General features: G+C 44.9%; 1 protein-coding gene across 1 annotated transcript; it reads right to left on the bottom strand.

Annotated features, from left to right (window-relative positions):
* Positions 1 to 3,888: 3,888 nt before the first annotated feature.
* LOC124682354 (outer envelope pore protein 24, chloroplastic-like) lies at positions 3,889 to 8,831 on the bottom strand. The gene is made up of 3 exons (XM_047217048.1): positions 8,476 to 8,831; positions 7,948 to 8,394; positions 3,889 to 4,200 (listed from the first exon to the last, which is right to left on the bottom strand). Exons 1-3 carry the CDS (start codon positions 8,674 to 8,676, stop codon positions 4,120 to 4,122), a joined length of 729 nt encoding a protein of 242 aa, XP_047073004.1. The 5' UTR covers positions 8,677 to 8,831; the 3' UTR covers positions 3,889 to 4,119.
* Positions 8,832 to 16,014: the final 7,183 nt, after the last annotated feature.

Here is a 16,014-nt window from a genome sequence, read left to right as displayed (position 1 = left end):
TTTGGCTTCGCCGACGGCACACCGGTGTCATCGCACGGTCTCGGCTATCCATGACCGTGCTAGTGATGCTTCTTCGTGTGCACATGTCTGGTGTCCACGTATTCCGCTGCATGTTCCTCTGGGCTGCTTTCCTTCAGTGTCGAGGTTCTCACCGGAGGCCTTCCTGGCGGATGGCTTGAGTCCCTCAAGGCGGCGGTCTGCTGTTACTTTGCTCTGGTTCGCGCCTGGTGGCGTGACTCGATTATGCATCGCCATTCGACCACGGGGTCAGCACACCGGTGTCGTCACCCCAGTCTCGGCTATCCAACGCCTTTCGACTGTGTTTGGTCTCGGTTCTGCAGGTCCTTCGTCGTTGCCCGTCGCTCGCCTTGCAAATCGTGGTGCTCGTCCTTTGAGATGCTTGCCTCCCAGGGGTTCGGTTGGCTTCGTATGCTAACCTCCCCTTTCCTTTGTGTTCCCTGTTTCTAGTAGGTTTTTTCTGTATTCGTTCTGTCTTCTCTCCCTCGTACCCCTGTATTACTCCAATCTGTTTGTAAGAACTTGAGTCTCCTAGGCTACTTTCGATGGAATGCAACAAGCTGTGGGGATTTCCCCCCGTCAACCTATAAAAAAATGGGCAAGCTTGACTTTTTTTTGAAACGGGTCAGCAGGAGGATCGTCCCCACAAAAGTTCCAATCTCCGGCACCATATTCGGAAATGAGATAGTCAGTCGATCACGAAAATGAGGGACGTTGGGGCGTCATATCCGGCGGAGCCACCGCCCTCCTCGGGGGGGAAACCGCCAGTCAGGGCCGTGGATCGTCGTCGTCTTCCACGCCCTCCCGCACTCCACCTCCGTTGGTTGCGATGTCGCCCTCATCATCGCCGGCAAGGTTATGTGGCGGGTGGAGACCTCTCAGCCGACCATCTTTCGCGGAGGTCGCGGCTAGGCCTCGGCCACCCATGGCGGGGTCTTAGCCGCCTCCGTGGGGTGGTTATCCTAGGCTGCTGCAGTGGCCAATGGGCAGCAAGTCGCTCAAGTTTTGGGGTTCCAGGGTCAAGTTTAGCTGAACCTTGCCGGTCCGGACATTAGCCTAGCTTTTCCGCTTTCACACGGACAATCGCTGTAGGGTCAGGGGATCCAGCAGTTCTACCAGTATGCGAATGTAACACAAGGGTTTGCTCAGCAGGGTTAGTTCGAGCCCCAATTCCAGTTGCCAGGCCCTATGCCGACTGTTCCACAGCAGCCGCAATTCGCCCCTTAGCCTTAGTCTTCGGCGCAGATGTTGCCGCCTCAATCTTTGGGACCTGTTCTAGAGGCATCGTCTGGTATCATCGTCGTCCCTGCAGGGGAGATACGTGCCCAAGAATCCACCTAAAGGCGAGAAAGGTACTTGGCGTTGGAAGTGTTCCGATGACTCGCATGCATCGAAGGATTGCAAGGTCAAGCACTATTGTTACATCTGTGATAAGGTTGCACACCTGATGATTTGGTGCCCAGACCTACTACCTTTGTTACTGGAACCGGCTTGTCGGAGACCTATTTTACTGCGCTTCCTGATTCTATGGTCAATGAGGACCTTGCTCCTAGACAGTGGCGGAGCTTGCGAAGAACAACAGTAGCAACCTATATAATAGGCTATTTTTCTAAACAACAGTTTGGGTGTGATTGTGTGAACGTGGCTGCACTGACAACACACTTGCGGGTTGCGTAGTTTCCATTATGCAGTACTCTCATGTGATCAATCTTTTAACGAATATTTTCTGCTGATAAGTACTGCAATAACCCAGTTATGGTGTAGGAAACCAGGACATCACCCCTCAATTGCGTCCTTCTCTCCTCGATTTGGGGCACCAGATGGATCATCGTTGTCCAGATCGATGTGGAGTAGACAAGGCGGCATCCCGATAGGCCAACGGTGGCAGCCAGGCCGGAGTAGATAAGGCGACGGTAGGATCCCCTCAAGGTGGTAGATGGATGCAGTGGCCCAATTCCAGCGGGAGTTTGATCAACACTCATATAAAAATGATTTTCTTGTACGTGATAAAATACTATCACTTCGACTGGAACTTAGTTCCTAGTCGGATGATGTCATCAAGTCTCAATTGTAACTCATGTTGCAATAAATGACTATACAAATCAGGAAGCAAATCTAACGATATGGATAATTTTTCTTAGTTGCATATCCACCTGCAACTAAAAATATCTTAGTGTCAACTTTACTTGAAAATGAAAAAAACCAAGTTGTAACCTAATTTGCTCCTCACATACATGTATAAATCACGATGCAATCAAACGGTGTAGAATAACTAAGCACGAGAAGTCGCAAAACCCAGCATATAAACATTACCAGTACACTGCCTTGTACAGACATCCGACAAGAAAACACAAAGGCGCGCGGCGCGGTCGAAGGTGTCATACGTACGTACGTCCACACACATACACACGTATAGATCATAAGATAGAGCTCACGTCAATGTCTTGTACCAACCATGCACCATACATACATGATCCATCGCGATCATGTCTGGGGCATCCGGCCGTTATTCTCCCCTCCGTTGCTGGTGCCGGCGGCGCCGCCGCGGTTGGAGTTGGTGCGTCCGCCGCCGGCCTCGATGCGAATGAGGTCGTCGACCAGCTTGTCGTAGTGCCTCTTCACGTCGTCGGCCGTCTTGCCGCCGCCCACGTCGGCGGCGATGCGGCCCCAGCAGCCAGGCTCGTCATTGCCGTGCACGGCCAGCGCGCGCTCGAAGCTCTTGTTCTCGCTCTCGCTCCACTCCGGCGACGCCGCCATGATCGACGATGAGATCCAAGCTTGGTTTCTTTGCCTTCCGTTACAGGTGTCCTTGCATATACGATCAAACAAGTGCTATCCCCATATTTATACTCCTACAAAATTGATCAGAACCAAATGTAGTGCAAAAGCTAGTCATAGTGTTAGTCTAGTTGCAAATTGCAGGAACTAAATCTCAGAGGCGATCGAGGTTTAGCATTAGGGAGCAACGCTACTGGACGCCCTTTTATTCCCAGGACAAAGTGCCGTACATAGTATTAGTATATAACTATCTCGAAGGGGGTGGAGGATAGTTTTTGTTCGGGCTGGGACAAGAAGATCGTGCGATGTTCAGCGCCAGGGTAGAGATGGCTGGAGCGCTACAGGTCTGGCATTGTCAAATAATTGCAGTTGTGTATACTAGGTTGCATTGTCAAATCTTGCATTTATGCCCAACATCTGTCTAAAGGCCTGGGCAATATAGGTATATCACACGACAACTAACTGTGCGTTTATCTAGGCCCCCAAAGGTTTTATTTTTGTTCCACCTAAAAAAAATAGCTTCTGTTGTTCAATTAAATTGACACTTTGACAGGGGATCAAGCATCCATGGACAAAAACAAAGAATGTATTGCTAGCCTAATGAATTTGTTTGGGAGGACCATATGGACATGTAGATTCCCCCGAATACTACTCGACAGATATTTGCTATTGCGCTGACGCACCCTGCACCTGGGGGAGAATGGAATAATTGAACACGACAAAATAAGTAGAGCTTTGCAGTATGAAGTTAAACTCTTTTGGGTGCAAATGTCGACCACTTTAGTTTTGAGTGTTCACGTGCTTATCTTTAGGACTGAGAATTTCACGAGCCATACATATTCATGTCCTACGTACGTAAATCTATCGACCATGGTCATATATAATTAAGATGAATCCTAGTGGTCTGGGACGATTTCCCTATGATCTCAGCTTCCAAATTTGAGGGCCACCTTAAAGCCATGATGTGCAATTAGTCTTCGTAATCTGCATGAAGACTAGCGCTGATGATGGGCACCCTTCTTGATGGCCAGAAGAACAGACCACAGTAGACAGGTGTCGAACCAAGACAATGATAAATAGCACAGCCCGACATACAAACAGCAAGAACTCAATGGATATTTTGACACAAGGTAACATTGTCAACCTCGATTCCAAGCAACAATGACAGACAAGCAAAAATGGATTACAGTTTCGGTAGCTGAATAATGGTGAGCCCAAAAGGGGGTAGTTTTGTTGTATGGGGCACACTAGACAGTATGATGACAAGGGCGCTCTTTAAGCAGGAGCTCCTGCATGCCTTGCTTACTGGAAGGCAGAGACTGATCAGATCTCGTAGTTCCATGTGCTCTCCGCTACAAGCTTTGGTGCTTTGCTTTGATCAGACAGATCGAATGTTGTTGCTACCTGCAAAGATAAACAGTAGATTCAGGATTGATCAGACAAAGTGAAACGAGAAACCAGCATGTCCAGCCAAATAATCAATCTTGTGTGTGAGGAAGAGTTATGCTCTTCTGTGTGAGGGGATTCTGTGGGTACGCTATAATAAAGGCAACACTATATTCAAGAGTCAATCACTTCAGCTACAGTATTTCATAGTGTGCACACTGGATCTCGAAGCTGAATTAGATTGTATACTGATGTTCTAACGACTAGTTTTTGAAAACTCTGATTTACCGAATAGCGCCTGTCTAGAAGGGACAAACGATACCCTCCTAAGAAAATACCATTTGCAGACTTAGACCACACAGACTAGAAATCTGTAAAGAAAAAACTCACAGAAAACAATTCCCTCGTATTTCACTGCATTTCAGGCCATGTGTGCTTTCTTTATTTACTCAGGCAAGACCAACTAACTTTTGATAGCATTAGCAACTCGCCTTCAGAAAGCTGAACCTCATATACCATTCTCTTGGCGTGTCATAAGAGGTACGGACTTTGGCATGTTAACGTACTTGTTACGAGATTTTTTCACCATTCAACAGAATGAGACCCTGACTACTATAGCATGTAACTTGGGCACTATCAGTTCAACTATCCCCAGTGCTCAGTTCAATAGAAAGCAAACGACAACATATTTAAATAATGGCCCCAAGACACTACATAGGAACCACGCAGGTAATAGTAATGAAGGAACACAGTAATTACAAGAACACCAGTAATACTCCCCAACGACATACGGCAAGTATAAAACTGAAACACATGAACCCATTATACATGCCTTTTTGTTGGCTTGCTAGTGGATTAGATGACTATGTGTTACTTCTGGTGCTGCTGAAAGTCTAGATAGTATCAAAAGAAATTATATGTGGTATGCATCTCATCCAATATTTGAAAGAAAATACTACCATTTTAGTGGATTTGTTAAGAGATTTTTCCATTCATTTAGCCATAATTTTCTGGCTCTCATCTATCATACGAAGTACGAGCTGTATTAGCGTAATGTCTAGGCAAACATATGCACAGACAGCCCAGATAACCACCATTTCTAAAATGATTCGTCACTTTCCATACAGTAGTATAACTCTGGGTGATGTTTGGGGAGCATGAGCTATCTGCATACACATCTGGGATTTCACAAATTATATCTGGACCCAAATACATCCTTGGGAACCAACATAATCTCCGTCTTCCTCAACTAAACCCACCTACATGTTGTTCCATCCTCCCATTTCATCTGCCCATGACCATGAGTGCCCCTCTCCCCGCCATAAGTCTATATCCTACTTGGTCTCACCAATGCTTAAGCAGGCGAAATAAAATTTGAGAAATACTGTTGCCAAGAAACTCATAAAGAAAAGAATGCTGCTTAACTAGAAAGCCTAATGCTTGTTCACCCAATTCAATCATTCTGTTGTATGCTTGGCTTTTGGGGGAGGAATAGTTAAGCCTTCAAGATCCAAGTCCTCAATTTCATAGAAACAAAAAAAGAAACACGATCATTACATGATAGTCTTAAGACATCACTCAGAACCACCCAGATATCAGTATCTGGCATACAGCCACTACAAAATATTAGGAAGTATCTTACATACCAATGTACAATACTGAAACATGGGAATTCACTATAGAGGGCTTTGTGTTGACTGTTGACTTGCTGTCCAATATATGTACAATATATCAATAATTTATAAACCAAAACATTATTCTTCAAGATGTATCCATGTCCTATGGCTTTATTATTGTCATACACGGACTAGCATAAGAAATATTAAGGCTAAACCTTGTACAGTGTAAACCCCCATGTAAGAGATCAGAAATACTCCCTCCGATCGATTTTAATTGGCGCAGGGTTAGTTCACCACATGCACGTAGCTAGGAGTGGTGTGGTGTTAATTAAAAGCGATCAGAGGTAGTACATTTGTATACATTGAATTCTCCCCAACACTTCTTTAATGGATTCAGAAGGATTGACGGAACTAATTTAGAGCAATATGTGGGGCTTGTTATGTATCTGAAATTCTTCAAGGAAATAATGAACCATGTATGATGAATAGTTTTACTCCAGCTGCTTCCATCACTACTCTAGTTCCCCAACTTCAACACCGGCATAGCCCCTTTTCCCCATTAATACACAGAACCATTTCAGTTCCATACAGAAGTACGATATTCTGCATTGTATTAATTAATAATAAACAAAAAATTCCCTCTACATCATTTGTAGATGTTCTGCAGAAAAATTGGGTGGCTTGTGTTTACTCATAAGGAATGTGGTGCATCTGAATTTAGCCCCTAATTAGCAGTTCTTGTTCCAATCACTATGTGCAGTTCGCGGCATGGTTGCACGCCCTCAAGCACTTGCAGTATTCAGCGACAAACAGGACACACATATTCGTTTTGTTCTACTGTCCCCGCTCCCTCAACTACCAACATTTTCAATTCTCCCATTTCATCTGTCCTTGACTGTCCCTCTCCAATCCTTAAGTAGGCGAAACAAAATACAGAATTAATGTCGCCATGGAACTTATAAAGAAAAGACCAAATGCTTGTTCCCTAAACAGACCCAATTTCTTCATCATATTTACTGCTTTGTATTTGAGATAGGCAGAGTTACACCATCAGTCCGCTGTTTCGTAGAAAGATAATTAGACCATCTTAACACATCCTTCAAACTCACCCAGCTTGCATTATTTAGCTTAGAACCTTTACAAAAGACCTAGAAGTATCCCCAGTAATATACAGTGATGTAAAATACTGAAACACAATAATCTTGTGTGAAATTACTGGTGGGTCATAACACAAGTGCAACTACTGCGCCTACTACTCGGATTCTACATATCAACTAACACTGAAGGAAACCATTATCCTCCTCATCCATGACATACCCATATCCAATGATATTTTTTTCATATGCACGGACTAGCATGGGAAATATTTAACAAACACTGAAATTAGTAGAGCATAAAACAGAGAAACAAAGGGTTGCCCATATCCATTGCTATGAATTTCTTGGGAATAATTTAAGGGATAAAAAGTAGTTATATACATGAAATTCTACTCCAGGTCGTCAGTTCAGATTCCATTGTGGCTGTGGAGTGTGGACAATGAGTTCCAAAAGATTGGACTTGAGAACCATATGAGGAGCTAGTTATGTATCTAATTATGATTTAAGGATAACCATGTATAACGAATATCTTTACTCCACCCACCTTCGATCACTAGTCCAGTTCCCCCACTTGAACACCACCATAGCCCGTTTTCACCAATATATGAGGCAGAATAATTTCGTCTCCATACAGAAGCACAACATTTAGTATTGTATTACTCGACTAAGGGTTCCCATTCCGAACACTATGATGAGTTGAAGTGGCGCTTGTTGTACTGGGTGGCAAACAGGACACACATTTGTTTGGTTCTAGGCACACCACAACCAGAAAGAAGCAAAAAGGATGGATGGATGTCATGGTGAACCAGAGACAAGCAATAATATCAGGAGCAACGAAGAGTTCCCATCCAATCACTACTTGCAGTTGACCAATTAGGCACTAGTGTGGTTGCGAAGTCTGTAAGAAGTGGCGATCAGTATTTGCAGTTGCCGGCTAGCCACGGCACGGATGCACGCCCTGAAGCACTTGCAGTACTCAGGCGACAAAGAGGGCACACACTCGTTAAGCATACTAGCACAGACAAGCAATAGGATAGATGGATGGATACCTTGAAGGATCCTCCGATGCTGGAGGTCCTGGTCCACTCGAGGCCGAGCTGCTTGGTGGAGGCCTGGTAGGTGCCCCTGACGGCGTCCCCGCCGTCGAACCTCCTGGCGACGGCGAACTCCCAGGCGTTCTTGGCGGTGTCGAAGGTGGGCTCGAGGGTGGTGAGCCGACCCGCGCCGTGCGCGTAGGAGTACTTGACGCGGCACCCGCCCGAGCCGAGCGCGTGGGAGACGCTGACCTTGTTGGCCGGGTCGAACGCGATGGAAAGGTCGAGCGCCGTGCGGCTCGGCGGCGGGGCGGCCTTGGGCGGGGGCGCCGGCGCGGCGGAGGGGGAGGTGGCCGGGGCGGGCTTGGGGGCGACCGGGGCGAGCGAGGTGGAGTGGGTGTAGGTGAGGCTGACCTTCTTGTCGAGCACCACCGCGGAGTTCATGAACTGGAAGCGCACATCCTGCAGGGAGTTGGGTCCGGCCGGCGGTGAGATTCATTCAAGTGGGGATGAGGGAGATGGTGGGTGAAGGGGATTACGCACCTGGTTGCTGGGCTTGAGGTCGAGGAGGAAGGAGCCGGGCTTCTCGAGGGTGAGGGTGAGGCCGTCGAGGGAGGGGCCGGCGGCGAAGGCGGCGTCGGTGGCGGAGGCGCGGAGGCGGAGGTCCCCGGCGGCGGAGAGGGCGAGCGTGGCGGCCGCCGTGGCCTTGTCGCCCTCGTACCGGCCCTTCACCGTCGCCTTCATCTCGGACGGGTTCCTCGGAGTCTCCGCCGCCGCCGCCGCCGTCCGGTTGAGCTGATTTGGAGTTCTTGGACCCAACAACCAAGCCCGAGAGAGACTTATCAATTCGCGGAACAACCTCTCTCTCTCGGCCGCCACGAACAAGAAACCACTTTCGTCGTGAGCTCCGTCACTCCCCACCAATCTGGAACTGGGTAGGTGATGATACCTAAGCGTGAAACCGGCCTGCTAGGACCATTCGGCCCAGCAGAATTGAGAAAACGGATTTTGATTTATTTTGAAAATATATTTTAATAGAATTTCACAACTTTTTTGTGGAAATAGGATATTAACTAACAAGAAAAATTGCTTCTCAAACATGTCATGGCTGATATAACTGAAAGAAACTTTAGACAAAGGACGGATCTAGCGAGCAAACGTTTGCTCGTTGGTTCCAGCCAGCCAACGCGCCAAAAAAGGAAAGTGGACCCGCCCCGCCGACCAACCCGCTCCAGAAAAGGAAAGCGGACCCCCACGACCGGATCGACCAATTAAATCACCCAAATCCCGACAGAATCAAAAGTCGGCCCACCGTCCCACCGTCCCACCGTCCCCTTCCCTTTCCTTCTGCATACGACGACGCTCCCTTCCCGGGTCCCTCCTTTTTCTCTCTTCTTCCTCCGGATCTTCTTCCTCCCGAGCTTGCAATTCCTCCAGCATCTCCATTGCAGCCTCCGGATCTCCATTGTAGCTTCTTCTTCTCCATAAAAGCGAGCAAGTTCTTCCTCCCCCGACCAGCTAAGCAACTTCTTCCTCCCCGACTCGCAACTTCTTCTACCTTTTCCATCAGATCTCCATTACAGTCAACACAAAGACATCAACTACCAGCAAGAAGACAGCAACTACCAGCTGAAAATCAAAGTTTCAGAGGCTGGACAAACAAGGTTAGATTTGCACAGATGCTTACCTCCCCCTCCAATCTCCTCCTTTGCTATAATTTGTTGAACCTTTTGAACCTGACAACCAGATCTACAAGTTTTCTACCCAGACAAAGGAAACAATTTGAGCAAAAACACAAACAAAAACCAGATCTACATGGTCAGAACCATTTTTATATGAACCAAGTAGTGCCTGATGCATAAAAGACAACTATTGACTCACAGAATTGCTTCCTGATGCATAAGTATGTTCCTCATGCATACAAATTCATGGAAAAATTCAAAACAGGCTTGTATACCATAGAAAAAGCAGCATAAACTTGTAACAAGACACATGTAGATAAAAAAACTCAACTTTGAGGGCACAAACCTGTTATAATTTGGTGGGATCCTCAAGGTAGTTGCTTTTCGGTTCAGATTGTACTCAAGACAACACCTTGCAAGCAACTAATTTAGATGATCCGATGCATACTAACCATAGAATAAGCCACAAAAAATGGGAAGGAGTAGCAATGCATTTATATGGTCACATAGTACTGGAAAAGGTTCTATAGTAGCATTAGGTACCATTAGTTTGTCGAAACCATCGAGACAACCAGTTCACTGACGAACAAACTATGTTTCAACAAGAACTAGTATTGTCACATGACAAAACTAGGCAATAAAATGATCGACTTAGCTACCGTTTGAGATGCTCGAGCAAAAGTTTCTTCCGTCATAGTGCTAATTACATAGTGGCTGATTGATGAAGCAAAATTTGACACTTGATCTTGTCCATGCTAGCCTCCGAGTACTCGAAAAAAGCAAGTTTGTGAGAAGGTGTGAATGGTGGTGACAACCATAAACTTTGGTAGCTTATGTCATGCGGATAGTAGCCAAAAAATGCATTGTGGGAAAACAACTTAGATGGCATTAGTGTACCAACTTAGATGAATCGGAGAAGCAACTTTAGATGCATCCATAAAACGAAGTTTTCAAGTTTACTTACAAACAAAATGAAATTACTTTTTGTTTTGCGGATGAGTGGTTTGGACCTGAACCTAGAACCGGACGATGTCGACATGGAAGATGGAGGAATAAATGGCGAGTGACCCCTTTTTCGCACTCAAGCTGCCCGGACGGAGGTTGTCGATGAGTCTCGGGACCCACTACTTGCCGAGCATGGTGGACAAGGTGGCGACTCCGATGTGCACGGTGGTGGAGGGCAGCAATTCAATGCGAGCACCACCTCCCAGCAAATCCTAGCACTGAAAACATCAACACAACGACTATGCCTACTACAACCCTTTCTGGTTCTTCTAACCCTGAGTTGGCGGATCATGGTGCTGATGGAGTTGCTCCTAATGAAGAAGTAGCATCTAGTCCTCAAGAACCCTTCCTTGGTATGCGATTTGACACAATCGAAGATGCCAGAGAGAACTACAATGCTTACTCAAAAAGACTGGGGTTTTCTATCAAATCAAACACATCACTGAGGCAACCTTTCAGTAAGGTGGTGCGGAAGCAACAATTTGTGTGCAACAAGTATCGGGCACCGAAAACAGAAGAGCAAATTCAAGAGGAGAGAGTCAAAATTGTAGAAGAGGTTAGCCCTGTCCAGTTAGATGATGAAGACGGGGATGGAGAAGAAGCTGGACCGTCCAAGAAACCAAAATCTGCAGTAGTTAAGCGGCAAAGGGAAAAATAAAGCAAACCAAGTGTCCAGCAAAAATGTGTGTGAAGTTGATTAACAACAAATATGAAGTGACATATTTTATTGCAGAACACAATCACCCCATGCTTGTGAAACCTTCACCGACAAAGTACCCGAGATCACACAAAGGCATACCTAGAGATGAAAGGGAGTTCCCGAAATGCCTACATGATCGCAACTTGGAAACCGGGCGTATGATGACGAGTGATGTCTTCTTTTTATGGAGAAGAATGTTTCGTCCCCTATGATCCAAAAGCTATAACAAATCTACGAACAAGTTTGAGGAAGGAGGAGAAGGAATGGGACATTGCTGAGACAGTGGCTTATTTTGCAGAGTTGAAGGACAAGGACCCGGGTTTCTACTCTCGAATTTCTTTTGATGAAGAGCACAGGGTTGAAAACATTTTCTGGGTTGACAGTGCTGCAAGGAAGGCTTACACAAAAGCATATCATGATTGTGTGTCATTTGATACAACTTTCTTGACTAATCAGTTCGATATGCCATTTGCTCCATTTATTGGGATCAACAGACATGGACAGTCCTTCATGCTTGGCTGTGGTTTCCTAAGGGATGAGAAAGAGGAGAGTTTTACATGGCTTTTCACCCAGTTCCTTGATGCTATGCATGGTTTGCAGCCAACAAATATTATAACAGACCAGGACCAGGCTATGAGGAATGCAATCAGAGAAGTTTTCTTTGACACTTGTCACCGCAACCGTCGCCGGCACGTTATAAAGAAAGCAAATGAGAAGCTCGGGCCATTTCTAGGTAGGCACCCTGGTTTGCTTGAACACTTTAATGAATGCATCAATGAAAGTATGAGTGAGGATGAATTTGAAGCAAGATGGGCAGAGATGATTGCAAAGTGGGAGTTAGCTGAGCATGAAACATTTTTATGGTTGAAGAAGTATGCAAAATTCTGGGTTCCATGCTACTACAGACATCGATTCTTCCCATTTTTGCAATCAACTCAGAGGAGTGAGGGGTTTAACGCTGTTCTAAAACGTTACATCAACCCTCACAACTCAATCAAGCATTTTGTTAAACAATATGAGAAGCTACGAGCAACGGATATTGGGTAAGGAGGGCCACAATGATTTCCGCACGGATGAGCTTGAGCCGGATCCATGGTCGCCGTTCCCTATTGAGAAGCAAGCTTTGGCCGTGTACACACGTCCCATCTACCATCGGTTCGGGAAGGAGTTCGCACTCATTGGCTGTTATAATGTCCAACCACAGGGCAATAATTTGTACCAGCTAGTCCCTAACAATGAGAAGTGCTATCCTTATGGTGGAAGGTACTACATGGTTAATGCTAATGGTGGGCAATTCAACTGCGAGTGCTGCAAGTTTGAGCGTGACGGTTTGCTATGTTGTCATGTTTTAAAAGTGTTTACGCATATTGGTGTTGATGCTATACCGAGCAATACATACTGCGAAGGTGGACTCCAGCTGCATTGGAAACTGTGGTTCAGCCAACTGTCCAAGCACAAGATGATGTTATGCCTGAAGAATCAAGGCAGAAATTGCGGTTTGCAAACTTGTCAACTAAGTTTGTTGCTTTGGCTAAGCTAGCAAGTGCCTCAGACCAACATGACGCCATTGCTCGTAGACACATCAGGGAAATGACAACTGAGTTTGCACAACTAAACAAGGTGAAGAGGAAGAGGAAACCAACTACTTCGAGCACTCGAACGGACAGACAAATCCTAATTCTAATAGGACATCTACTTCAGCACCTACTACGCATCGAAAACATCTTCAGGGCCTACCCGAACACGACCAGTACCTCCACCTACAACATCAAACAGCCAGCAGGCACCTCGGTCAGCTCCAGGGCATGTGCCAACAGCACATACTACAGGTGATGTGCCACCAGCAACTAAACCCGCACCAGCAACTTCCCAGCAAGGACACTCTGCACCATCTGCCCCTACTCGCCAAGGTCGTCCAAACAAGAAGAAGAAAAGCACAGAGGCCGACTTTCCATATGTGCAACAGGCAAGTGACATGGTTGGGGCAAGTGAAGAAGCTATGGTTATTCTTGATCCTCCTAGGTCAAATACAAAAGGAAGAAAGAAGAATCGATACCCTGGTGGGATTGAGTTGCAAGCAAAAAGAACAATTCTGTGTACGTTGTGCGGTTTGCCTGGACATAATTCAGCAACGTGCGAAAATTCTCTGAAAGGATGAATTAAAATTATGTCCGCTCAAGGTCCTTTTTTTCGTGTGTGTAAGATCGGATAGTATTGCAAGACACAACAACTTATGTCACAGTCTACAATTATAATATGTAATTGTGCTTGAAATGTTGAATTTACAATACTGCAATGTAATTTGTGCTTCCCAAATTGAATTTCAGTAATGCAAGTAGTTAGAGGGAGAGAATATACATCATTTTCCTTTCTTCTTGAGAGCTTTCCTCCGATCGATGGTGTTGTGGATGGAAGTAACCCATGTGTGAGTCATGATTTTCCTAATGTTTGATATGTCCTTGCCTCCATAGTTTGGGAGAGACCTTCCTGTCCGAGTGCTCGGCATTCATAAGTGCATGGACACCACAATCCTTGCTCGCGAGAAAAAAGTGGGTATATAAGTTATGTATTCGAGCAAGTAATTTATATGAGTTACAGAAGAACAAGTGAATCAAACGTTAGCACAAAACGAGGTAAGCAACTTAGCTATTATGTTTGGAACAACTAGATTTATTTGGAAAAAGAATTGGAAATGAAATTGTATGAAGCTAGTAAGAAACAACATATCTATAGCAAAAGAAAATAACTTAGCCTACTTCAGTACAAGTACTTCCCCCGTAAACTATTTTGAGCATGCTGGTTAAGCAACTTAGATGCTACTGGAGAGCAAATAAAACATGGTACTCGGAGAGCAAAAAACACATGTGAGAGGAAGCAAAAAACGGGTTGTGCGTAAGCAACTAAGGTAAGGAGAAGTTGTACACATTTTTTAGAAGAACTTGTGTAGGCAACTATGGTATAAATTGAAAAGCAAATTAGTACTCATGTTGAACTATGACAACCTTTTTTTAGCAGCAACTAAGTTGTTTTTAGTGAAACAAATAAATGTACTTGATGTAAGCACCTTGGGTGTCCACAATTAGGTGAAGCAAGAACATCTAGGCTACTATTGAAAATCAACTTAGATATGCAGTAGGAGCAAACTTAGATGCTAAGAAAGTAAGGTAATAACTTAACTTTGGACAGCAAAAAGAAACTAAACAAAAGCTGCAAAAAGCAGGCAACTGCAATGATACGATAAGCAAGTTATCCGAATGAGTGTTTTTATAGAAGTGCCCGATGCATAAAATACAACTACTGAATCACAGAATTGCTTCCTGATGCATATCATCTGTTCAGAAGCAACTAATGTAAGGAGAAGTTGCACATAAGCAAACTTAGCTCAAAAAAAGGTAGGCAACTATGGTATAAGTTGAAAAGCAAATTAGTGTTAAATTTGAACTATGTATACCTTCTTATAGAAGCAACTAAGTTGTTTGCTAGTGAAACAACAAAAGTACTTGCTGGAAGCAACTAGGGTGTCCACAGTAAGGTGAAGCAGAAAAAAGAACATATTTGGCTACTATTGGAAAGCAACTTAGATGTGCAGTAGGAGCAAAACTTAGATGCTAATAAAAGCAAGTTATCTGAATGAGTGTTTTTATGTGCTTACTTAGTTTTCTGCTTTGGAGCAAAAATGTCGCTGAGGTCAAACTTCTCAAGCTTGATGCGTGATTTTGGGTACTCTTCATTCCATAGAGATGTTATTGCTTCCTGAAGATTCTTCACAAGCAGGCCCAATTTTTTATCATTTATTGTCCTCATAGAGTCAAGAACTTCGAATCTTCTATCTTTGATGTTGAGAACAAGCAACCGAGTAGTGGTTCACTTTCACACTTTGGTCTTCGCTCATGTTTTCCAACACTGGAAGCAACACCTGTTCGTGTGGTTGGCAGATAACAAAGAAATCAGGTGCAAAACACAACTAGAATGACCGTGGTCCAGAAATATGAATGAACACAAAAAAGGAAAAAGAAAGGGGGGGGAAAGATTACCAAGTCTTTCTTGTCAAGATGCGCATCCTTCTTCGCAAAGTACTTCTTGACATGCTTGTGATTCCAACCATATTCCTGAAGTAATGTCTACAGAAAAGATTTGAGGAATCCCCAGGTGGTGCAGTTAGTTTTGCTTCGAATAACTGTGCTTGACAAGTAAAAAGAAACAGAACACAAAACAGACACAAAAAAAGGTGTTGGGGTGCTAACCATAAATCTCAAAGGCATCACAACTTTCTTGTCATTCTTATCTTTCCTCAGCATAATTGATTCGAGACCTAGTTCGAATACTCGTGTTATCTAGCTCAAGCACAAGGCATCATTGAGTTTGCCGGTTCTCGATGGGACACAAAAAACTTCTCGAAGTTGACAATGATTGGGGTGTTGTCCTTGTGCTCGACCCCTTCCATTTCGTTTACCACCCGAGATAACTAGATCATAAACTTCCTTCACATCAGCAGAGCATGCATATGAATTTTTGCTTGAAAAGTCTATGTACGGTGACTTATAACATGCAACTGGTCGGATGATCCGGCCAGGAGCTGCATTGGAGTTGCTTCCAGAACCATCCATGGAAGGAGTGACCTTGTTGCCAACAGGAGTTGGTGTTTGGAGTTCAGCTTCACTTTGATGTCCTGCACCGATAGTATCTGCTTCGTCT

Source organism: Lolium rigidum, unplaced genomic scaffold (assembly GCF_022539505.1).
Source record: "Lolium rigidum isolate FL_2022 unplaced genomic scaffold, APGP_CSIRO_Lrig_0.1 contig_9424_1, whole genome shotgun sequence".
NCBI lineage: Eukaryota > Viridiplantae > Streptophyta > Magnoliopsida > Poales > Poaceae > Lolium > Lolium rigidum.
The sequence above is the reverse complement of the archived record's forward strand: the minus strand, read 5'-3'. Positions and strand labels throughout refer to the sequence as shown.

Excerpts from the sequence above, each read along its gene's own strand:
- LOC124682354 (XM_047217048.1), bottom strand. The coding sequence starts at position 8,676 with ATGAAGGCGACGGTGAAGGGCCGGTACGAGGGCGACAAGGCCACGGCG. Across the intron at positions 8,395-8,475 it reads ACCTCAAGCCCAGCAACCAG|GATGTGCGCTTCCAGTTCAT; the intron begins GTGCGTAATCCC and ends AACTCCCTGCAG. Across the intron at positions 4,201-7,947 it reads GCATCGGAGGATCCTTCAAG|GTAGCAACAACATTCGATCT; the intron begins GTATCCATCCAT and ends TTATCTTTGCAG.